The 24,461-nt window shown below is 44.0% G+C and overlaps 2 protein-coding genes across 3 annotated transcripts in view; one reads left to right on the top strand and one right to left on the bottom strand.

The window, feature by feature from the left end:
* The window catches only part of bmp1a (bone morphogenetic protein 1a), a 39,123-nt gene extending 36,953 nt beyond the window's left edge, over nucleotides 1–2,170 (top strand). Inside the window, exon 20 of the mRNA XM_033619346.2 lies at nucleotides 683–2,170. Coding sequence (XP_033475237.1) covers nucleotides 683–817 — 135 coding nt within the window. The 3' untranslated portion in view covers nucleotides 818–2,170. The remainder of the gene's footprint in view (nucleotides 1–682) is intronic.
* Nucleotides 2,171–6,001: 3,831 nt separating this feature from the next.
* On the bottom strand, nucleotides 6,002–23,956 carry disp3 (dispatched RND transporter family member 3). 2 transcript variants are annotated; one of them, XM_033618912.2, is made up of 22 exons: nucleotides 22,915–23,956; nucleotides 22,561–22,662; nucleotides 17,548–18,549; nucleotides 17,223–17,442; nucleotides 16,933–17,069; nucleotides 16,692–16,826; nucleotides 13,258–13,418; nucleotides 12,943–13,082; nucleotides 12,729–12,820; nucleotides 12,439–12,603; nucleotides 11,922–12,083; nucleotides 11,694–11,840; nucleotides 11,467–11,603; nucleotides 11,184–11,353; nucleotides 10,951–11,081; nucleotides 10,098–10,282; nucleotides 9,874–10,000; nucleotides 8,475–8,620; nucleotides 8,205–8,364; nucleotides 7,956–8,069; nucleotides 7,669–7,841; nucleotides 6,002–7,493 (listed from the first exon to the last, which is right to left on the bottom strand). In XM_033618912.2, exons 3-22 carry the CDS (start codon nucleotides 18,539–18,541, stop codon nucleotides 7,110–7,112), a joined length of 4,080 nt encoding a protein of 1,359 aa, XP_033474803.1. In that variant the 5' UTR covers nucleotides 18,542–18,549; nucleotides 22,561–22,662; nucleotides 22,915–23,956; the 3' UTR covers nucleotides 6,002–7,109. The 2 variants fall into 2 exon arrangements, with proteins under 2 accessions (XP_033474803.1, XP_033474802.1); XM_033618911.2 differs by lacking the exon at nucleotides 22,915–23,956 and having other exon boundaries at nucleotides 22,561–22,907.
* Between the last annotated feature and the right edge of the window lie 505 nt (nucleotides 23,957–24,461).

The following is a 24,461-nucleotide window of genomic DNA, read 5'->3' as shown; positions in this document are numbered from 1 at the left end:
ATCCCTTTAACCAGTAAACCAAGACTTATGGGCTATTGTAGATATGTTATTCATGTTATGAATGACAGCTTTAATCAACAGCCTGCTGTTTTACAGTTGGTTGCACAAGCTTTGCCTGCCCTGACATCGTAGCGCTAGCTTTTGTCGTAACCCGGAGCACCTCAAAACATCTAATTATTTTCCAGTGTGATGTTCTGAATTAATATTCGTGTAATCTGACAAGCAGTCAGGTCAAGTGTTGCGTGTTTTCTGTGCGCACATTATAAAGTTAATACCCCCTTTTGTTTCATTGGAAACAGTTTGGCTGGCTTTATACTCAAGACAGTAGAAATATATGAAGTGCTGCGCAGTATATGGTTTTGTTCAGGGGAGAAATGAGCTCTGTAGAGCAGTGCACCTGGAACTAATCATCGGCGTATATTTTATCCTCACTTCAATAGCAGCCAAAGCCTTAATCAGAATGAAGCTGGAAAGGGCCAATCCTGGTCCCAGACCCTTTACGTGGCCCCTGGCTTTGACAGAACTAGCAGTCCTCGGCAGTCAGAAGCCATCCGTCATGGTCACTGATTTGACTTAAGTTTCAGCATGTGAGAAGTCTTTAGTTTTAATTGAAGTGCAGTCAAAGAAGCAGAACGCATCAGTGACAGCACAAATGAAACCGTTGTTTTGTCTCTCCCTACAGCCTCCAGAGGAGATCTACTCGGCCGGTGACTCCATTGTGATCAAGTTCCGCTCTGACGATACAATCAACAAAAAAGGATTCCACGTCCGCTACACCAGCACCAAGTTCCAGGACACACTGCACTCACGCAAGTGACCAGCGGGGGCCGGAAGGGGCCGTGCGGGGCAAAGGGGCAAGCGGAGGGGCCCCCAGGGGAGGCGCCAGCCTGACGCTCGGAAACCTTCGGCCACCAAGATGAATCAGACACGACAGAACAGCCGCAAGACCACCAACCGCACCTCAGCTCCTAGGGGCTCTAGCTCCCCCCACAGACTGTGAGGAGTAAAGCCATTCTGCAGTACACCTTGTTTTTACCTTTTTATGGTTAGGATTGGGGTGGGAGGATGAACGTCCACCTTAGGCGGACAGTAGGGGAAAATTTATTGACCCAGACCCCTCCAGATGTTTTTTTGTTTCTTCTTTTTTTTTTTTTTAAACGTGCCTCCTAACGAGAGGCATAAAGGAAAACAGTGGATTCTCAGGACCTGTAGGAAGGCAGGCATCAGCTGGACAGATCCCTGCTTTTGTCGGGCCAGCCCACCACATCCAGGGGGAGGAGAGGAAGAGGAGGAGGAGTAAGGGAAGGTCTCCTTCACTCCTCAATAATTGCTCTCCTCTCCTCACACTCTCATCCCTTTGGTTCAAGGATTCCTATCTGTAAGAGGATTAGAAGGACTTGACTTGAGATTTTTGATGCTGTATGTCAGTCAATTGCATGTAATTACAAGGAGAGAAGGAAAACTGTACAGTGACAACACCAGCATTTGTAATTGGCATTGTCCTGGCAACCAGTGGCAAGATTCTCGTTGTTTTCAACATTAACAAGGAAATTAAGGAAGCAGTTATCTTATTAAAGGACTAATAAATGAGTTGTGGTCCATGTCTTCTGGTTGGTAATTGCTTGCCTGATGACTGGCTATTACTGTACCTCCATGTATAAAGTAATGTGTATGATCTTTCAAAGGGAACATGTGCTTTTCTCAGCTCGAACCAGTTAGCACTTTACAGTGAATTGTTCCAAAATCATGAGCTTATGAATTTTTGTGAAATGCAATGCCAGTTCACTTATTTTTAAATGCATTTTATCTCTCTTATTCTTCATTGTTTTTTTTGTTTCTGTTTTTTTTTTTTTTTTTTTTTAATTGCTCCATTTAGTTCCTCGGGCATACTTGAACATTGTGTGTGCCCTGTAACAAGGGGTAATAAAAATATGACTTATGTTTCAGTGTTGATTTACAGTTCTGATGTAAAATAATTTCTCTCCAGAGAAAATGCCTTTTCTTGGTACAATGAAGTATTTCTCAAGAACCAAATGAGCCTGGGTATTTATTGTTATAGTAATTACATATATAATGTAAAGATTGAAAGGTACTGTTGAAATTAGCCCTATAATTGCCTTCTAATGTATAGCCATTGGTCTATTGTTGAATATACTATGTTGCTCACTCATTCCTTTTCTCCATTTATTTCTCACTCAACACGATGAGAATGATGTTGTGTGACATTGCAGTCTGATGCATCTGTGTGATGTCTGACCTGTGTGCACATTATTTAGCAATAACTGTAAACCAGTTTTGTGCCATTTCAGTTAAACCATGTCCTGAATCGCACTGACGGAGTAGCTGGTTGAGTGCAGTCCAGGACACGTGAGTAGGAGGAGTAATACAGAGCTGAAGACTTAAATGGCACACTGGTCTGTGTTCGAAATAACTTTCTGACACTGAGCAAACACAAAAAAAACAACAAAGCTAAATATAAATACCCCTCATTCATCTTATCTTTGATTCACTATTTATAGACGGAGCTTGTCATTTCAGACTCCAGAAGGAAAGCATTTCATTCTCTGTCTTGTTAAATATTCATTCCCCTACATGTAACCTCACTCTCCCTCAATAATTATTCCATTACCATTCTCTCATGCTTTCTTTATTTCATAAAAACACGAGGAGCCGAGCAGTGTAGTTGCACAGAAAACTGCCAGACTGGCACAACTGAAATTGGCCCCCTCATTCCACTACATAAAGGGCTGCAAAATACATGCAGATGAAACCAGACTGCAGTCTGGGTAAACACTGTAAAAGGATCAAGACACATTTCACATTCATAAATAAATGATAAGGATTCCTGAAAGGTGCAGGTACAGTACTTTTGTACATAAATTTGTTTTCTTTTGAAGATGGAATTTCACATTTGTCCATTTTTTACTTAGTTATCTGAGTAGATGGGAAATGATTACATTATCCAGCATGTTCTGGATTTGTGTAATCTGATGTTTGAAGTAATCTGAAGGATTTAGGGGGATATATTGGAAAAACTGAATTGAATATAACATTCATAACTATGTTTTCATTAGTTCATAATCACCTAAAATTAAGAATTGTTGTGTTTTCATTACCTTAGAATGAGCCGTTTATATCTACTTAGAGCAGGTTTTCTCCCACAGAGTCCATCATGTTGTTTCTACAGTAGCCCCTAATAGACAAACCTAACACTGGTTCTAGAAAGGGCCATTTTCGTTTGTGTTTTCAAGTTTTCATGTTGGCCCCTGTAGTTCTCCTACATTCTTGGCTAACTGATGAAGTTTCAGTGGGTTGCAATCTGCAATCTTAACGCTAGATGCCACCAAATCATTAACAATATACTATTGAAGGAATAATTCACTCACCAAATGACCGTTTGTATATCAGTTACTCACCCTGTGTTACCGGTTGAATCTGGTACAAAAACTGCTTTCATCACATGCCATCCGTCCGTCCATCCATCATCTATTTCCATCCACTTATCTGGGGCCAGGTCCTGGGAACAGCAGACTAAGCAAACTACTCAAGACATCCCTCTCTCCAGCAACACTTTCCAGATGCTCCTGGGGGATCCTGAGGCATTTCCCAGCTAGATGAGATACATAATCCCTTCAGCCTCTTCTGGGTTGACCCCAGGGTGTGCTACCAGTTGGATGTGCCCGGAAAACCTTTAATGGGAGACACCCTGGGGGGATCCTGATCAGATGCCCCTGGTCCCTCTCGACACAAAGGAGCAGCAGCTCTACTCCGAGCTCCCTCCAGATGTCTGAGCTCCCAGCCCTATCTCTAAGGCGATGCCCTGCCACCCTTCGGAGGAAACTCATTTCAGTTGCTTGCATCTCATTCTTTCAATCATTATTCCAAAGCTCATGACCATAGGTGAGAGTCAGATTGTAGATGGACTGGTAAAGCTTTGCCCTCCGGCTAAGCTCCCTCTTCAACACAACAGTCCACCACAGTGCCCACATTACTGTGGATGCCACATCAAACCACCTATCCATCTCACACCCCATTTTACCCTCACTTACGAACATGACCCCGAGATACTTGAATTCCTTCACTTGGGGAGGTAACTCAGGAGGTAACCAACCCAGAGGGGGCAATCCACCATTTTCAGGCAGAGAACCATAGCCTTGGATTTGGAGGTGCTGACTCTCGTCCCGACCGCTTAACACTTGGCTGCAAACCACCACAGTGCATGCTAGAGGTCATGGTGTGATGAAGCCAACAGAACCACATCATGCAAAAAGAAGAGATGCTTTTCTAAGGTCCCCAAACTGGACCCCTTCCTTCCACTGGCTGCGCCTTGAGATCCTGTCCATGAATATCACAAAGAGAATCAGAGACAAAGGACAACCCTTGCAGAGGCCAAAACTCCCACAGCCCCTCCAGCAGTTCTGCAAGGGTAAAGAGCTGGTCCACTGTTCCTCAGCCAGGACAGAATCCACTTTGCTTCATCTGAATCTGAGATTCGACAGTCGGGCAGCACCCTGGAGAAAACGTTCCCAGAGAGGCTGAGCAGTGTGATACCCCGATAACTGGAGCACACCCCCCGGTCCCATGCTTCCATGGTAAATGGGGAATCCAAAACTGAGAACATTTTTCATGAAGTCATTGGGGGCCGGGTTTAACAACAGCAAAACTATATCAAAACATCGGTCTTATTTATCCAGTCATACGCTCAGTACATCCCAAAGACAAGCACTTTTGTTAAAACCGTACGTAAAAAACGTCTGTGTAAACAGTCTCACAATGATGAATAGCATATCCACACTGTTAATGCAGACGTGTTTTAAATAATACAGCTTTAGCAAAAAGGCATGCTTGTGGAAAGTACTCAACATAAATAAGACTTACATTACACTGCAAGAGTTGTGTGAGATTGTAAATGGATGGGACTCAGGTCGTCAATCCCTTGCCTCCTCCAGTCTGCTTGTAAAAAGTATCCTTGGGCAAAAAACTGAACCCCAAATTGCCTTTGGTGTGTGAGTGTGGCAATTTGTATGGTAGCCTCGGCCACCAGGGTATGAATGTGTGTGTAAATGGGTGAATGTGGTCTGACGACTATGACTATGACTTTAATTCATCAAGAATTTTTTTCTGTTTTTGGATTCTTCATTCACAATGAAGGCATTTGAGAAAAACAAAGTAAGGCCGGGTGAGTAACATATACACAAGTGATCATTTAGTGGGTGAAGTATTCCTTTAACTACACTTATGTGTGTCAGATCTAAATGTGTCTCATTTGAGTCAAGAGCAAAAACAATGAACCCATACTCCCATTCAGATATACAGGAATCAGCATTAATGTAAAGTCTATGATTCAGGGGTTGAAGGGAGTTTTCTCCAGTAAGGGCAGGCTGTATTTCAGTATTTCCACATCAGGAAACATATCATTTCCCTTTAAAGGAGTATTATGTCTTCATACACCAGCTGCCTGTACTTGTTATGTGCGGGTAAATGTGATTTTCAAACAAGGAGTGCTGCTGTGAAAAATCACCCTCACATTTAGACAAAAGTAAATGGACCACCTACATTACAACTCTATAGAAGTTCCTCCACTGGCAGCAGAAATGTACTTTTCCACAGGATCATAATAAATGCGATGTTGCTGCTACAGTAAAATAACACAAAGACTCTCTGGAACAAAAGTCCGCCAGTGTTTCTCTGCTTTTACTCAAAATATTTGTTCTGTTCTGTTTCCATCACGATGAGCACGAACGCCACCGTAGCGACTTCCTCTCATTTAATGACCGACATGAAACATTGATGCGCTGCAATTCAATGTAAAATCTGAGCCGTTTCCCATGAATTATTAATGACAGCCAACTGGAGATGTGAGGCTGCCTACTGTAGCTCTCCCAGTGACGATGTGACTGAAGGCAAACAGTGACAGGTCTTCATTCTGCTCCGCTGCTCCGTTACATAACAATGCAGAAGAAAACCACGCTGAGCTTTCACAAAAGAAAAGACCCGAGGCTTTCTGCACCTGTTTTATTTGACATTCACAAGTAACACGCACACACACACGCACACACACAAAACAGAAATTTACTGCTCTTGCTGCAATTGAGTGAGTCCCTCTCCCTAACCATTATTGTGTTATGTGGTCTGACAAATGGCCCTCACCTTCACTGTGGGGCAGACCAGAGCTGGCGTCGATGGGTGTTTGAGTGGTGCTCTAAATTGTGTGAGAGCAGAGGAGGGAGCAGAGTTGGTTACAGTGAATGCCTACAAGTGCGGTGGAGGACATGTAGAGGGTACACCTGAGGAGCTGACAAGAGGTCTCTTTCAGTTGGCGCTGATGACAAAAATAGAGACATTGAAGCAGTTTGAGTTCCAAGATATAAACATGTGAAAGTGGTCAGAAAAGAGGATTTCCTGTGGTAAGTCCTTGCACACACAACTCTTCAGAACAAGTGTGTGCTGGCAGCATCAGAAGTTCAGAATGTGTGAGAGCAGAAACATTTACGTCACACATTACATTTAACGAAACTGTGCACCATATAAACTTGACTAGTACGACTTTTAATCCAGCCACATCGGGACATCATAACCTTTGTTACAAACGAGGCTGAAAACACAAGAATAATTAAACAAAAGTGATGTTTCACAAGATGGCTGTGAGTCATGTGGACCGGTAACACTAATAATTTTCATGGACGTCAGAGCGCGGCGCCCTGTCAGTGTTCACAACAGCAGGTCACAGAACAGTCAGTGGCTCTTCACAACTCAATGAGTTACACTGATGAAAACTGTGACTCAGCCAGTGTTTCCCAACGATTACGCAATCATCTCCACCTCTGGGCCAAGGGCGATATCACATCAAAGAAATACCTCAGCTGAATCATCTCCTCAACCCACTACTGTGAGTCACATGGTCGTTTACACTATAGTACTTACAATCAACTGATCAATACAAGTTAAAAATATGTATTTTGTGATGAAAAAGCTTATAATTATGGAATAAATCTGACATCTTTGTGCTGTAAATAAGATCATTAATTGATCTGATATTCCTCCTGAACATGGAGGGAAAAAAGAGTGCTTACATAGTTTTACGCACAGAGGAACTCCCCTGTCTGACATCAGTGTGAGCTGGCGTACGCGTGTGTCAACGTGCTGATTGATTGCCAGGCCAACGCTCCCAGCTGTCCTCCCACCCAGCACAGTCCGGCTCCCAAGGCTGCAGCCGCCATTACGACCAGGCTGGCCTTCAGCACAGCGCCGGGGGGTCTGCTGAAGCGGGCAGGGGCCATGCACGCCAACATGGCCACAGTCACGGTTAGAGTGAACAAAATGGAGACGGCGGTGTTAATGGCCACTATCTGGCCAAACTTGGCGAAAGGCACAATGACGCAGAAGAAGAGTGGGACTGTGGAGATCACCGTGGTGACGGCGCTGGACACTATGGCAACGCCCACATGGTTCACTGCCTCCAGGGTCCGCCTCTGCCTCTCGGCCCCAGGCTCCTGTAAACAAAACACAGATTAATAGGAGGAACGGCTCGTCTTTATTCATGAGCCTTCGGGGCGCTTCTGGCCTTATTAAATAGAATATTATTTAGCATGCGTGTAAACAGAAAAGTTCACTGTGGAAGTTTTTCTAATTGCTCATAATTGCCTAAACAAATTTACACTGGCATACCGAGTTATGCCCAGACGTTGAGGGCATAGTCTCCCCAGCCAGCAGGTATCCCTCCACCAAGTGCAGACAGTAATCCACTGAAGATCCCACAAGTATAGACAGAGAAATCGCCTCCACTGCTCCCATCTCCCAGCCCAGCCAATACATGACGGCCACCACCAGACAGATCACTCCTGATGAAGGCCAAAGACTCAGAATGACACACAAGATCCCGACCCAGGCCTGAATATTCCATTTTAAAATCTTTCTCTGAGTGTCTAAACAACCTGAAAACATTCATCTCTTACCTAAAATGGTTATGAGTACGGGGAGCAGCAGCAGAGGATGTGCAGTAAACACGGACACAGCTGCCACACAGATGGCCAGAGACAGCAGCAGGCTCCAGAGGGCACTCTCCACACCTACAAACAGACCAGAGAGCAGTATATTATCAGATTTTTACATGCTGCTGCCCTCACTCCCCCCTGCCAATTATTTCCTCTTCAGTTTGCAGAAAAAAAAACCCACTTTGACACGCAGTGCCACCTCTCACTCACCTATGATTTCCATGAAGATCTGCTTCCAGTGCTCGCAGGTCTGGAAACCCCGCTGCAGAGCGGAGGATGACGGGAGGGTGGCAAGCTGCTCCTGGATAAAGTTCTCCCACTGAAGGAAGTCGGAATAGGTCTGAAAGGAGGATTTGCCCTTGTATGTGGTCTTGGGAGAAGAGAGGGAGAGAGTTGGGCAGGGCGCGGACTGTAAGTGAAGTGGAAATGTGCTGCTCTGTGATGCAAGGACATGAAAAGCAGAAAGATGAAGGGACTCACAGACTCAAAGGCCATGGACAGCCAGCGGACCTTGCCTGCGTGCATTCCCACTGCTCCGTGGGAGAGCTGCCCTGGGAGCAGGTTGGGCTCGGGGAGAGAGTGACACTCAGGATGGAGCAGAGGAAGAATAGAAGACAGTTTATTACCTGCAGAGAACAGAAGAAAGGACATTACCTTTTACGATCTTTTATTCTCCAAAGATGAATTTTATATCATAGTTTACGTTCTGGAATTGATTTGCTGTGTTTCTTCACCAGTTGTTGAACACTTTACTATAACTCAGAATGTTTTAGGGCCACAACTACTGATTATTTTCATTATGATCTTGTCATTATAATTCCTCCATTGATTGGTTCATTATTTGTTTTGTATGTAATAGTGGAGGCGGCCATTACAAAGAAGTATTTTACTGCTGGAAAGATGGTCTTTTCATAAAACTTGGCTGTCTATGCAGAAGAAAGGCAAAGATCCTTTGAAATTGGTGCTGTAAGAGCAGAGAAATCAGAGGAAAAGGGCTGTGGCATCTGCTTTTGCTCAAGAGGTAGAAAGCCTACCAGAATGCACTATGCCACACCAGATCAATAAATGCTCCCGCTGGTGGGTGACAAAATACATGCTTGTCCATTTTGACACAGCAAACAATATAACAGCCAGCTGGTAACAAGCAATTTTGGGTCACAGTTAAACAGCAAGCTAAAATATGTTTCTTAAAACATTTTTGGTCAGAATTAAGCATGATCTAATTTGTTTAAGCGTCCATTTTACAACACAGGAAACAGTATGGCACTCGCTTCCTGTTCACAAATTCTCATACAACAGCCAAACAGTGCACTAAAATATGTGTCTGAAGACATTGTAGGTGAGAATCTTGGTTTCTATTTGCATTCTATCAGCATTGCTTAGTTTTGAGAAAGAGGGGTGGAGGGAGTCTCTCATAATCCACTTCCATACCCTTTGTGTCTGTGGTGGTGGGCAAACAAGAATGCATTATACAATTTGTTGTTCAAGCAACGGTCATAGTGCCAGCGAAAATCTGCTGGATGACGCAGAGTTTAGCTGAGAGATGAGCAGGGAGATCTGGGCTCTGAATAGATGGAGGGAAGTTTACCACAGTTCATTCACACATACTTCCCACATTGTTATGATACTGTATCTCTTTAAAGATCAGTATGAGAAGCAGCAAATATTCACATTTAGCAGTTGGAAGAAACCAGTATATTTGTGGCACTTCAACTCAGAAAATGGTTTTAAAGATCGAATCAAATGATTTGCTCCTTGTTGATCATTAACTAATCAATTAATCAACAAACCATTTCAGCTCTATGAGGTTTTAATCATTGTTTTATTATGTTTTATGGTAAAATAACAGATTTTACTCTGAATTGAGTTTGGGTGTTACCTGAAGGCAAACACTGCGCTCCTCCCGGCTTCACAAGTTGTGTGTTTGCGCTAATAGCTTTACATATTTTGCAAAGATGCCCCATCTCCTGGAAAACATCAAAGTCTGGGTCCAATATAATGCTGCCCTTTGAAGAGAATAAACACCATGTCATCCTTATGAGAATATCATGTCAAATCTTGCTCTGCTTTATAAGGAGACGCTGACAGTGGTGTGACCCTCACCATATCTCCAATGACGTGGTTGTCCCTGTGCTCCGTTCGGTTGACTCCCAAGATGCCAAACACAACAAAAACCATCGCCCCGGTGTCGACCAGAGGACGCACTGCTGGGTGGCCGCATGCACCGCCGCTGCATGGGTTAAAGCCAAACGTTTTGGACTGTTTTGTTTTAGCAGCAGACGAGGGATCTTTGAAAACAGAACCACAGGAAAATCTCTCAGCAGGCGTTTATTTATGTAGTATAAAAATATGTGTACAACTGCAGGACTGTGGAAAAATCCTCCAGTGGGTTCAGATAGCGCCACTTTAAGAAGCTATATTTGAAAGAAGTGTTATATCACTGCATTTTCTCTGTTTTCACGACTCAGCATGAGAGTGAATGGCATAAAAAAGAGATTTCAGCAGTGTGACACATACAATGAGCAAACAGTTGATAGGCTAACAAACCCTCTAAGGCTGTACCGAATGTCATCTTTTTACATTCGAAGCTTCTATAGAGGTTTTCAGTCAGACTTTGAATGTCTGTCCTCGAACAAAATCCTCAATTTGAATTATTTTCTTTAATGAATAGATGTAATTTATGGTGCTGTTACCTTCCCGTTAGATGACCCCATCAATACAGGTGCATGCCTCCCTTTGAGTGCGACAAGCAGGAGAGCCAACAGTTTTTTGGATGCAGTAAAAATGTTGCTCTTGAAAGGCTAAGTGCCAACAAATATGGCAAATGCCAAAAAGGCTGCGCAGTATCAGAATGTTGATTTAGAATTCAAATATTGACATCACGGAGCGTCGAACTATTCGGCACAGCCCCAAAACTGTCTTTGTTATTGATGCTTTCTGATAGTAGCTCACTCACCACTGGGAAGAGGAATGTAAAAAGATCCCTGTGTGGGTCCATCAGGCCCAGAACTGATGCTGCAGCCAGGCGAGCTCACACACAGGCGGCTAGGATGAGGTCTCAGGCGACGCTGGGCAAAGTACAGTCTCCTAAGAGGGGAGAGCAGAGCTGAAATGACAGATTGTCCACTAAAACAACTTGACAGTCCATCTAACTTATGCTCTGATTTTTATTTTCATTCGTGTTTTCACCTGCTGTGCTGCTGCGGGGACAACGCTACATAAAAGGAAAACTCTGGCGTCCAGCCATGACGGGGTTCACACGAGGTGGATGTGATCATCCAGCTGGGGTACGGGTGGTACACATGGGAAACACACACTGTCATTCTGGTGCTGTAATTGCCGCGGGGCTGATTATAAGCCTATTCAGATAAAACAAGATTAGTGATAAGCTGCTTTAGTGACACATATCGCAGTTGGGAGACATAACGTTTCAGCTAATTATATTACTCTTATTACTTTTTTGCTCTCTAACCTGAAATGATGACACCTCTTCATGGTCTGTGCTGCACAGTTTCCACGGGGAGGGTGTGCTGGTGTTGAGGGAGAAGCGGTAAATGGTCATAGAGGCTCCGAGGTCCAACTTTGATATGTACACTGTGAGTAAAGAGTCTAAAAAACAAAGCAAGGTGCAACATTTTAAAGTAGTGGGAGAGGTTTTGAATAAGGAGGAAGAGGACTTTTATGTGCTGAATGTTTTACCTGTTTGGTTGGTGCTTGAGTTTGGATTTACTGAGCTCCGAAGAGCAGTGGAGGTTGTCACACTTGCGGTCTGCTGATGTGTAGAAAACTTAAATGCTGATGAGGAAGAGTGGGTGTACAAAGGATGGGGCTTTTCCATGAACACACCTATGGGAAAAAAACATGCAATTTAGGTATTTGTTTTGGAATCTGTGAGGCTAAATGCTTCTATCGCTGCCACAGTCTCACCTGAGCACATGGGGCAGGAGATGCCTTGACCGCTGAGGTTGCTCCTCAGAGCCAGCAGAGTCTGGAGGTTTGTGTCCCGGCGGAAAAGCAAGGGGGCGTGAGTGGCTGGCCTCAGGAGACAGCAGCAGCCAGCAGATAAAAGCAGAACCAGGAGGAAGACACCTGGGTAGACAGGAAGACAATGATAAATGATGGCAGAGAGGAGGGTCTGATGGAGTAGATAGAGCAGCTGAGAGACAGATCAGGAGCAGGGATCAATTGCAGTCACTCCTTAAAAGAGGGAGGATAAATTCTTCATGATGGGCACTTGCTCTTCCTCTGACAGACTGAATTCCCTCAGGCTGGACTGAGATGAGCCGGAGGTTCCTGTCATGTCTAAATCATATATCAAAATCTTGGCTGACAATATCTGTGAAAACCAAACTATAGAAATTTCTCTTTGATCTTTTTAAGTTTTATTGACTATAAATTGCAGTGTCAAGCGAGCGAGTTCTCAGAGTTTTATATCAAATCTCACCTAGAATGGCTTTTCGGCGCTCCACAGCTGGCTCTGCCACTAAGTGCTTCAGGGCCCAGCGAAGATTTGTGCTCACCACACCCACGTGCTGCTGCCCTGGAGGGGACAGAGGTGTCTCCACTGACAGGGAAAGAATGGCCGCATCGCCGTCTGTGTCACAGGAGCCTGACAGAGGCAAAGACAGGGGGCTTAGTGGTGCCTGCACAGCAGTGTTTTACAACCTAGACTCATTCCCTTTCCCATTCTCCCCCCACACGATTCACTCAGTGTTGGGAAGATAATAATCTCACCTGGCTCCGTCTCCACTGACAGAAGTGCCACATCATCATCCTCATCTGACAAAGGGCCATGGCTCACTGACAGCCCCGAAAACAGCTTCCAGCTTTCAGAGAGAGAGGAGGCAGTTTAGGGAGAGAGACAGCTGAAGGGATTACAATGCGCCTGTGGTGTTGCACGGCATGCACAAAAAAAATCTCACACAAAAGTAGGGAGACAATGCCTCACCAATTCAACCAGGCGTGTTCCTGAGGCTCCACACACTCAGTCCAGATACACAGGGCGGCGGGCATCAGGGCGGATACCCAAAGCCAGCAGCAGCTGACAATGAGGGCCATGAATAGGCCGAAGTCATGCACGGCTGGGATCTAAGTGTCAGTTAAACGAAGCACAGTGTAAAGGACCTTGAGACATTTAATTTGTGCTTATCGCATGAAAATGCCTGTCTGCTGAGAGAGGCACTTCTATTCATCCATAGCAGGGGAGTCATTTATACTCCCTGTACAGATCCTATTAACGGCTGGATTTCTTCTCTGTGATTACCTGAGAGAAGGTGTTAGCAGCATACGCAGCTGCAGTGGTGAAGGAGGTGAGGAAAGTAGCTCGGCCGGCTGTTTTGATTGTGTAGATCATTCGCTGCTGTGGCTGTCGCAGATGGGAGGCCTGTCTGAAGGTGCTGATGAACACAAATACATCATCCACCCCTGAGCAGCAGTGAGAGAACAAAAAAACTGCCTTAGTACATATTACGGCAAATGTGCTGTTAAAAAAAAAAAAAAAAAAGGGCTTTTCAACTTTTAAAGGAATAGTTTGACAGTTTAGGAAATATGCATATTTCTTGCTGAAAGTTAGATTTGAGGATCAATACCACTACCACTCGTATGTCCCTTTTTTAAAAACTACTTCTACTCTTTGCTTAAGTATACTTTCACGCCTGCAATCTACTTTTTACTTTGCTGCATTTGCCATTTAGACCTTCATTACAACTAGTCAGCTCTAAATGTGGGGATTAAGTGGGGTGGGAGGGGACCGTAAGGAGCACCTCTATTGCAGTTGTCAAACTGCCAGCTGTCTGGAAGAAAAAGAAGCGCCGACTGTCTTTGTACCATGAAGCAACAAAGATAGAGCAAACTCCAGAGCAAGAGGCAGCTTCCAGTGACTATCTCTCGCCACAGCTGCTCACACTTTTTATACCAAAATCTACAAAAGACAACCGTTACATGAAGCGCTCACAGTGTCTCTCGAAAAACACTGAGAGCACCACTTTTATAAACTTCTCTTTTAACCTCTGCAGGTACATTTAAGTAAGTTTAAGTTTATTTACTTTATTAATCCCCCTGAGGGGAAATTCAATGCTCATAGTGTAGTGGAAAATGTTATCTAGCTACCGTTAGCTATGCTCATTTCTGTTTATTGACAACAATTGCTGTTTTTTTCATTTGTATCTATTTAATTAATGTATGATTATTATTATTTTGCACTGGCCCACACACTCTAAAATAGTGAAATTGAAAATAACTTGTACTTTGACTAATTTAATAATCAGGTTTCTTATTAATACAGATTTTCAGTACTCTGCCCACCACTGCCGCTAGTAGATGGTAGCTTTAGCATATTAGCTTAGCTAAATGGCTCCTAGAGGGTATTGTTGTCCCGGTGTTTAAGTGCTGGACTATGTCTTGGCTTGACGCTGTAATTTCCTTAAGTCTCGACTGGTTGCCTCACAGTAATGACATAACTAAAGGAAACTAAGTGTTTCAGCCAGGAAATAGTCCTGCATAACCATAAAACCACAACATGTCTTTTTTTTTTTACACCATGGCTTTGTACAGATTTAAGCAGCTTAGAATCTGATCTGAGGTTGTCTGCACATGGCTCTCAACATCGTAGTGGTAGCCAGCAGCTAGCAGCTAACCATGCTAACAGTGTGAACAGAGCTAATTTTCCACGTGAATTCGTTCTCTGCTTAGGACGCCCATTACTCTACTATATCTTTACACAGCAAATAGTTGTTTGCTGCTATATTAATGTACTTAATATCATAAACAGAACCTTTAAACAAACAAGATACACAGTCTGTGGATATAACATGTTAATTAGCAAGCTTTAAAGATGTTGGTAGGCAGATTTTGTCGTAATTGAGTTATGTTTACGATTTGCTATGCTAAGCTAAACTAACAGCTGTGGCTCTAGCATCATATTTAACATACAGATATACTGTAAAACTTCAATTAAAAGCCAAAATGCCCAATTAGTCGCCCAGTCCCTTTTATGAACCCGGTGTGGCTAACGTTACACATTTTAACAAATAATTGTTAAAATGTGTCTCAATTAAATGCCTAGTCTGGTTTGCCAAGCAGTTCATTTTTCTAGAAGTTCTTGGATGTATAAATGTGGGTTGTTGGCTACCTGATTGAGCTAATGTTAGTTAGCTGCTTTGATCGCGCACACAAATTTAACCATGAGCACCAAAGAAGACCCTAATTCATTCAGATTTACCAGCATGGTAAACAAGAGACAAAAAAGGTGGTGACTCCCTGCCTCTGCGGTCATTAAACGGGCACTGTGTAGGAATTTCTCCCATCTAGTGTTGAGGTCGTATATTGCATTCAAACAGATGGCGCACTCTAGCGTCTCACTGTTTCAAACGCGTATTGCAACTACGATAGCTGCTGTGTACCCAAAAAGCTATGATAACATTGATGAAACCATGTCATCCGATACTACATGGAGTATTAATTCAGGCTCCTGCACAGACACACGCAACGTGAGTTGACAAACCCCCTCCTCACCATGCTGGCTGTGTTTACAACGTAGGACTGTTGGGGCGTGTATAAAACCAAACAAACCAATCACGTCTTGTCTTTTGATAACTGACAAGTGGCTCAACCTCACACACCTCATCCCTCTCCTCGCTAACAGTTGTTAGCGACTAGCGCCGCTAATTTCACAAACAGCGGCTAACAGCTCTTAGCCGCGCTGGTTGCTAACAGCTGTTAGCCGCTGTTAGCTGTGATTCTCCTTCAGCATCTCTCTCCACCTGGGAAAGGCTATCCCGATGTTGACCCTCATTTTTTGAAATCACCGGTCATGTTGCCTTTTTGCCTTTTTTCAAATGCACCGGCACTTGTGGCTAGCCTGCTTGCTGCTGCTTTTCATCACACTACCTGCAGGCGGAAACCGGAAACCGACATGTGAAAACGCGAAAGGCGATTCCGTATTTCTCAAGTATGTCCCTGTACGTACCTGTATTTTCAAGATGGCGCACGTACATGATGAGACACCCATAGACATATATACACCGGTCGCAATGTATATGTAAATGAGAATTTCGGAGCTTACGGACATACTTAGATACGCTGATGGAGGAAAATACACATGTGCTAGGACACACTGTCTCAAAGAACAACTGAAATTGTTACACATAGTGCCTTTAAGTCAAAATATGTGTCCATTCCTCGATTACCCTGTAAGTTATTCATATTCCTTTAGTCTGTAAGAGTCCACCATTTAAAAGAATGAAAAGTGTTTTTCATAAAAATGAATCCAAGCGAGTATTGTTTTAACAGGATAAATTGGTGTCGAGTCAGTATGCCAGGTGCCATGAAACGCTTGTTGTAGCTCTCTCTTTCTGATACTCCGTCTTTCCAAGCCAGATCAAATGAATAATTCATGAATGATATGTTATTTGAAGCCTAACTGTTATACAAGTTATATTCATACTGATTTATATAAACAATTTGATAGCATTTCTCATCTTTGCTGAGCAACAGTTTTTTGTGAAAGAAATGCCTGTCCCAAACATAGGCCTGTTGAGTTCAGTGATTCAAGCAAATGATACCCCAGGCTATAAAAAGTTTTACGGCATAGACAGATCGATCTCAGCAGGAAAGTCTCAGCAAGAAGACGAATAAGCATATTTACCAAAATGTTGAACCATTCTTACAATGAAAAAAAGTGCATTTCTTTTCCCTTACCAATACCGATTATAACAAAGGCTGCAACTCCATTGAGAATACCCAGGTACCTCACGCCAAAGACAACATGGTACACGAAAAGAGCCATCAGGCAGCTGAGTCCAATACAAGCAAGTCCAAAGAAGGTCAGAAACACTACGGAGACAGGAAACAACACAGACCTTGTAAGTAACTGACTTTGATGGTTCAAAAATTGAGATGTGCACACATCAATGCAAGCTGAATAAAAAGTAGCTCATACCAGAAAAAGAGGTGAGGACATAGACGAGCACAGTGATGCAGGCTCCACTGATGACAGCCAGCATCATGTCATTGTGGAAGGTGTGTCTCACCTCATCATCAAACAGCTCTGTTCCCCCATACAGCACCTTCACCTGGCTGGGAAACACATACAAAACAGCAAATTTCAACTGTCTGCAACAATGTGTAGCACATGTAAGCAACGTCACTATAATGCAGCAAAACAACCCCCTGAAAGGAATGATCATGTCCTTTAATGAAAGGCAAGTACTGTCATGACTTTTTCCTGACCTTGTAGATTGCTTGGCCAGAATCTCTGCATACTGAACCACAAAGTTTTTGAAGCGTAGTCGTTGCTCGTGAGCTCGGTCCTGCAGGGAGTAGTAGGAAGGAAGAGGAGCTCCAAAGTGTATCTCACTGCGTAAGAGAGAGGAGGAGAGATGCTCAGGGGACAGATTTTCATCCACGTACCAGTAGAACTGTGGGTGGGTGATGGCCAGACTCAGAGAACCTGGGAATACATACACAGCAAATCAGCACTGTTAGGGAGACTTTTACAGGTATGTCTTCATGACTGCAAGCTGCTGTGTTCAGCCTTTCTTCACCGTGGACTCACCTTGAATATCAGCAAGATCTGGGCCCATGCCATCATAGTATATCTTCCCTCCTCTCTCACTGGGGTACAGGTAGGACAGGAGTGAGCTAGGTGGGGAGCAGTAGGATGGTCCCAGTGGCAGATCCCTCAACATCTCGAGAGGTTTCCAGCAGAACTGATGAAACTGCGGATGCTGCATGAGCAGATGCTCCACATGGTGAATCGTCTGCAAGCGTTCAGAGGTGAAGATGTTGCGATCGCCCTCCCCTTGAGCCACAAACACGAGCTCAATCCTCCACAGAGCCTGGCTCTGCAGGTAGTAATTGGGAGCAAACCTGCGCTTCCTAATGAGCGGCAGAGTGGCGTTTCCATCCCATGATCTCTCCGCTTCCTCTTCTGCTCTGTGATTTGAGTTCTTGTGCTTCCCCATTTCCTTCTGACCCAAATCAAACGCTGTCCTTTTATCTCTGCTCACTGCAGCTCCTCTCTTCTGATCATCTCCTGCGTGTAAAGGCTCATTTTGAGGAGTGAAGGACCTCACGCCCTCATTATCTGTCCTGTTGAACACTCCCTGTCTGCTCAGCCTCTCCAGCAGAAGCTCCCTCAGGGCCTCAGAAGCGCTGTTATCTAGGTCTCGTCTACGTCTGTCCCAGGACCCCAGCTGAGTCTTTACAGCAATGGTGAGGGCGTCAAAGCGCTCGGCAGAGAAGTGACTGTGAACCTCAAAGGCACTGTAGGAGAGGTCTATGTCCAGAGGAGGGCAGTAGAGGAGCATATAGGCAAACAGTGTACATGGTAGCGAGACAACTACCCCTAAAACCACTCCACTGGCCCAGGGCTGTGTGTACACCCACCCCACTGCCCTCCACAGTCCACACACCCCAGCCTCCCCAGAGAAACAGCTCTGCACCGCTGCCTGTGCTACTCCATCCTCCTCCTCCTGCTCCTCGTCCTCCTCATCTTCCATCCCTCCCCAGCTGGTCTGAAACAGCAATGGCTCATCCTCCACATCCATGCTGGCACCTGTCAGGGACACATAACACCACTTGATCATTGCTCACTTGAAGTAACACCCCTTTCTCTCCTCAGGCAGGAAAACAAAATAGATGTTTGAACCACCAGCAGCTGACACGAGCATCAGAGAAAATGAAGGACAGAGTAACTTCCAAAGTTGCACTCAGCAAGCAAGGACGTGCGAATTAAGTCTGTCCTCAAGCAGCTGTCGACAAAGGGCTTCCATTGCAGCTCACATGGTGGAAATTGAGGAAGGGGGACCTTTTTTCTCAAGGGCTTATGAGAGAAAATGGTTGGCTGAGTCCTGTTTTAAGATGCTGATCACAAGAGCTCTGGGGTGAGACAGGCTAAAAGCTGTGATTTAATTCTTCTCTCTGTCAGCATGTGCAAGCCATTATCACCCGGAGAGAGTCTGCTGGTGGCTTTCTACATATCAACAGTAGCTGTGTCTGCGCTGCAGCAAATTAAATCATCTCACTTGTCTAATTACTGACAAGAAGAGCGAGTGGGATATTAGACAGAGTTGTGGAATAAGAGAGGGTTTATCTCCTTTGAATAATAGTGTCAATAGGTGCCACTTTTTTTCCCTACTCCTCTACACACAAGATACTGCAGTTTGCATTCAAGTGGCAGTGAGCCTGCTAACTGCAGCAATTTATCTTTTCTCTTTAGAGCAGTGCTTTAAGGTCAGCCAGGTAAGACAGTGAATCTTGATTATGTGTAAAAGATCGCTGCGCTTAGCTCTGTAGCTGGAGTGAAAATCCATCATAAAAAAAGAAGAATTTACAAATTATCCCATGTGATCGATATTTGTAAAAATGATTAAGACTCCAAGAGTTGGAAAGCAGAGAAGAAAGGCTCTTGAGAGACAAACCCTGGAGCTGAAAATAAACTGGAAGCTCGTTGATTTATGGGATTTTTGTTTGTGCCCTTACACCTGAATAAACTTTATTTCATGGTAGAACTAAAAGAGAAGAAAATGTGCTGGCGCCGGCTGGAGAAAATCACCTCTTGTGCGGTCACTGTGTCCACAGAATCTCCAGTTGGCTGATAATGGAGCAGCTCATGGATGTGTTCCTCGGCCACATCATTATAAGCCTTATGCTTTTTCGCTTTCTGAGTGAGAGTGTTTAAACGTTCTCAAATGTCCACAGGACTGGTGAATGCTAATGTAGTTTTATGCAGGCTTCTTCCTTTTATGATAAGAAAGCCTGTTGAGTAAAAAACCTAGCACTGTGCTGTCTAATACTCTGTGAAGAAAAAGCCTATTTTGGACCATTTAAATCTGCAAAACACTTCCTTTTATTAATCACCATGTCATCTTACTGCACAGACAAGGACACCAGTGCACCTTTTAATGGGAGAGCAGCAGACCAGCATCTGCCCACACACTGCGAATGTGAACCTGCTCTTTTAGAGGACAAATTCATTAATGGTGTTGGGAAGTTTAGTTTTTAAAGAGTGAAAACACAGAACAAAATATGCAATCTCAACAAAATCATCTAATTATTTTCAGTAACTTTGGGATCACAGAGCCTTCTGTGTCTAAAATAACAAGCCAAACAGTTTGTTCCGATACAAAGGCTGTAATCCAGTGGTATCATTACTGGTTATCTGCACCCATCGTTGGCTGTTATTTTGAAATGAGCACGGTTATGAAGTTTTCTGTGGTGCCATAATGAAAGCCGCTTTTCCTCTTCAAACGTGTTTATGTCCAAGTAATATGACCAATTATGTGACAAAATCTTTAAGAAATATGAGAGATCTAATTGCGTATTTAGAGTAAATGAAATGGAATACAGCCTCGGTAATTAGATTATTGCAATCCTGTTACATTCCATCATCTCTGCCTCTCCAGCTTGTTTTGATGATGGTGCTCTCATCAACAGAAGATGAGAGGAGGCACGCAGACGAGCACAGAAATATGATGAGAAGTGGAAAGGAGGAAAGGGGAGGGGGGGGGGGGGGGAGCCTAGGGAAGAAGAAGACACACACACTGCAGCCGTCACCTTTCAAACAAACGACCAGCACCTCAGACACCTGTGAAAAGAAATTCTGCTTCTCTGCTGTTTAATATTCAAAAAACCTAAATGAGGGGATCACCAGCACATCTCCACAGCTCTACTTCTGTGTCCGTTTCAACATCAAAACAGGCTGATTAGTGGCGCAGATGTCAAAGTGTGACAGTTTGAGGAGCTCATTAGAGACTGATATGCCTATTAGACATTAAGGCTGTGCTGTATGGTAACCTTCCATCGCCTACTGTGCGCCTTGCAACAGACGGCATGCAGGTACAGCGGAGGAGAGATAACTACAGTGATGCACAGCCTCAGGGACACATCCTTTTCCCTTCTCTTGATGTGTCTGACGCTCCTATGCATCCAAGAGCATTGCACCTCATGTACAATAATTATGAGCGGTGTGCAGCTGTAAAGCACTGCGAGCAGTGCAGAGCCTGGTATGACTAATGTGTTTACAAGCTCCCAGAATTGTTCAACACCGTTACTTTTTTTTTTGTTTTTTTTTTTTGCAAAGATTAAGAGTACACAGTCGTTTTAAACCCTGCGCAGGTGTGGATTAAAAATAGAGAGTAATTTGGCATCCTGCTTTCTGTATTTATTGGAATAAACACTGTCTCCCTTGTGGCTCAGTCTATATTAGGTGGCTGTGTTCCTTTGTCTGTAATGTAGTTTTAGACTGAAAGCTGTGACAGATAAATGCGCCGAGAGGCCTGAAGTGAACATCTATTTGCAGCTTTTGAGGTATGAAACCTTGTATTAATCGCATGAGAGATGAACCTCGCCTCCTCTCACATAAGACTCAATTTTAAACTTGCTGTGCAGCTTTTTTTTTTATTCAATATTTTAAACAAGCGCCATGCTGTACCTGCCTGCTTGTACAGCAGTATTTGATGGACTGTGTTGTGCAGCGCAGAGCTGTATTTGTCTCATGTGTCATGTTCAGCCAGTTGTGAGCAAAAAGAAGGGTGAATCGTAAACTCTACTATTTTCCTATGTATTTTTTCTCCCATAAGCAGAGTGTCAGCAGTTTTTACCCCCCACTTCATCTCTATATTGCGTCGGGCGGTTGAGGTGGGAGCTCCGAGCAATCTCAGCAAGCCTGAACCCTTCACCTATAATCATCTCTCTCATCCCACCCCCCTCTGTTTGCTCGCCATCCCTCACTCTCTTGCCCTTTTCCTCCCTTCAATCTTTCTGCCTTTTCTCCATGTCTCCATCTTGTCCACAAAGGTGAGAGATTTGTAACCTTCATTATTGACAGCAGCTAAAAATAACCCCACCCTCCTCAGTTTTATCTCCTCTCTATCTCATCCAATATGGATATCACATGCTGCCTGCTGCCCCACACACATTCAGCCTGGTGTAAACTCAGCAAGCATACCACCTCATTTAAAGGGGCATTGATTTCACCACCAGTGCTCTATGAATATATTCCTTATGCATGAGCGCTCAGCAGTGTGTTCATAGCGGACGTGCCTTTCTATCCTTTACGCACTGTGAATCTGGAGTCCCGTGGTTCAAGTAAAACTCTCGAGATCCATTTGCACCTAACAGCGGTGTTCATTTTCTTATTGTCGATGAATCCATGCTCACACTGAAGGAAGCGCAAAGCTGTGTGTACGGTGTGTGAAGCATCCTGGGGCTGTACCACGCAATTTCTCTCACACTCCTGAATAAAAACGGAGCAAATAAGCCCCACACTACAGTGATGGTAGTTTCTTTTTCTAGCAGCATAAAAACAACACATTCAAGCACATAATGAAGCCTATTTCCAAAAAGTTATCTGCTTCAGAGTTGCTCTGAGGAACAATGCTTGTACTCCAAGCAGACAAGATGAGCTTTTATTGATCTTTTTTTAATCCATTTCTGGACTTCTGTTGCATTTTCAGCATGACTGCACAGTTGACTGCTTTCAGTAATTAATATTTTATCAATAAATCAGACAAGAACAAAAGCATCCCTATCAAAGCAAATGCCTGCAACACTGAGGGGGTCTTACCTGAGGCTGATTAGACGAGAATCACAGGTGTAGCGTTCAGGCCTACTGGGTCCACTTGTAATGTGCTGAACTTGTCCTCTGCAATTTCATCTCCTCCATGCTCTGGTGTGGAAGAGAAAAAAAAATCATTCACCGCTTTATTGTCATAGTTAATAACTCATCAAGAGAGAGAGACACCAAGGGAACCCCCACATGAGAATGACACACACAAATCCACTCCCCCCCCCTCCACACACACACACACTCTCTACAGGAATCTTCTAATCTCAGCAGTTAATAATGTGATGTTTTCCTCTCCTTTTATGCTCCTCGGTCCTTTCTCTCTCTCTCGTGCACCCTCCCTTCCTCTCTTACCCGGTTGTCCAGGCGACAGAGTCAGTGAGAGACATTTCTTCCCAGAAGCTCCTCTCTCTCTCTCCCATGGCTTTGTTCAGCTTGCTCTGCTGACTGGCTCATGGATGGAAGAGAGGCGAGGAGGGGAAAGCAGCCGGAAAGCCTCCTATACATCATTGGAGGACAGCGGGAGAGCCTGGGGGGATTTTATAATTGAATCAAAACAAGCATGGGGCTGGTTATACTTTAATTCAGCTGGTTTTATGTGACTGAAATGATATGGTTGTCACGATGCTGCAGCCGAGCCCCCTCCCATGCTGTCAGAGTTGGTATGGTCTAGTCTAGTCTCAGTTGGTGGGGAGGTGGGGTGTGTTTTAAGAGGGCGATCACAATAACTGGGTACAGTGGGAGACAAAGTGTAGGCAATTTTAAATAATCACCTTAAAGTGAGAGTTTATTAGTTTGTGGCTCATCTTCCTTTGCAAGCACGGTGATCTCACACCCCACGAAATTAACCCGTTTAATCTGGCTCTCTGTTGTTGATGCAATCAGACTGCTGTGTGTACCGCTCGTACTTTGTGGGGTTTGTAAATTCAGCACCGATTTGACTTGCGTTTGCCTTGTTGTGTAAATGATGCTGTCTCCCGGACTGTAGTGCCCTCGCTCACTCTCATCTAACATTAATGACCAGCTCTCCACTCTTACTGCCACATTCAACTCATCCATCACCTCACTTCTCAACCTCGGCTCAGGTTTATCTTGGATTGCATTGACATTGGCAGTCAAATACTCCATCATCTAAATGGGAACGGATAAGCTCTGAAGTGAAGTTTCACCCTGTAGCTCTTTCTGTAGCAGGTGGTGCAGTGTGTGAATCAAACACAAAGAAACAGGCTTTTAGAGTGCGCTGTTCATGTCACTATTAGAGTGCGTGTGCGTGTGTATATGTGTGTGTTGGCACCCTCCAGGAGACTTAATCTTCATCCTGTTGGTGCAGCTGTGACAGTCTCATCTGACCAGATAGACTTTTTCAGTCACCTGAGATCAATAAAGTGAAGCCGAGTGATTCTAATCACATCTATTGCTGCGTCACTGTGGAAGACAAACAAACAGATCCAGTGAAAACTGATCAATTGTTATAACTGCATGTTGTCAATAACAACCAAACACGCTCTGTACAGTGTCCTTTTTTTGGGGTTTAATGAGTCCCTCCAATCTCAACAGACTTCTTTCAGTAAACATGAATCACAAATATTGGCAGGCAAGAACTCATAGGCAGTAGAACACATGATAATATTTAAATACAAAATATACATAAATCAGCCATTCGTACGTCCACACATGCACCCTGAACACACACATGCACAGAGAATTCAGAAAGACAGGACTGATAGGATGTTGTGTTCACTCCCTGATCACACAGAAGTCGGAAAAGTGTGATGGTCTCCGTTAAGGCAGGTCTTCCTGAAAAAGCTTATTTTTAGGATAACAATTTGTTTTGGCTATGAGAGGAGATTCACGTTAATAGCTATAGCACTTGGGGGAGGAATGTGCCTGAACAACAACCT

The sequence above is a fragment of the Epinephelus lanceolatus genome, chromosome 9, assembly GCF_041903045.1.
Source record: "Epinephelus lanceolatus isolate andai-2023 chromosome 9, ASM4190304v1, whole genome shotgun sequence".
Classification (NCBI taxonomy): domain Eukaryota; kingdom Metazoa; phylum Chordata; class Actinopteri; order Perciformes; family Serranidae; genus Epinephelus; species Epinephelus lanceolatus.
Note: the sequence above shows the minus strand (reverse complement) of the source record. Positions and strands in the feature narration are given on the sequence as shown.

Coding starts and splice junctions, on each gene's coding strand:
- disp3 (XM_033618912.2), bottom strand. CDS start 18,541: ATGGATGTGGAGGATGAGCCATTGCTGTTTCAGACCAGCTGGGGAGGG. Junction 12,084..12,438: donor GCGCCGAAAAGCCATTCTAG/GTGAGATTTGAT, acceptor CTGTCTACCCAG/GTGTCTTCCTCCTGGTTCTG. Junction 10,283..10,950: donor TTACATTCCTCTTCCCAGTG/GTGAGTGAGCTA, acceptor CTGTTTTCAAAG/ATCCCTCGTCTGCTGCTAAA.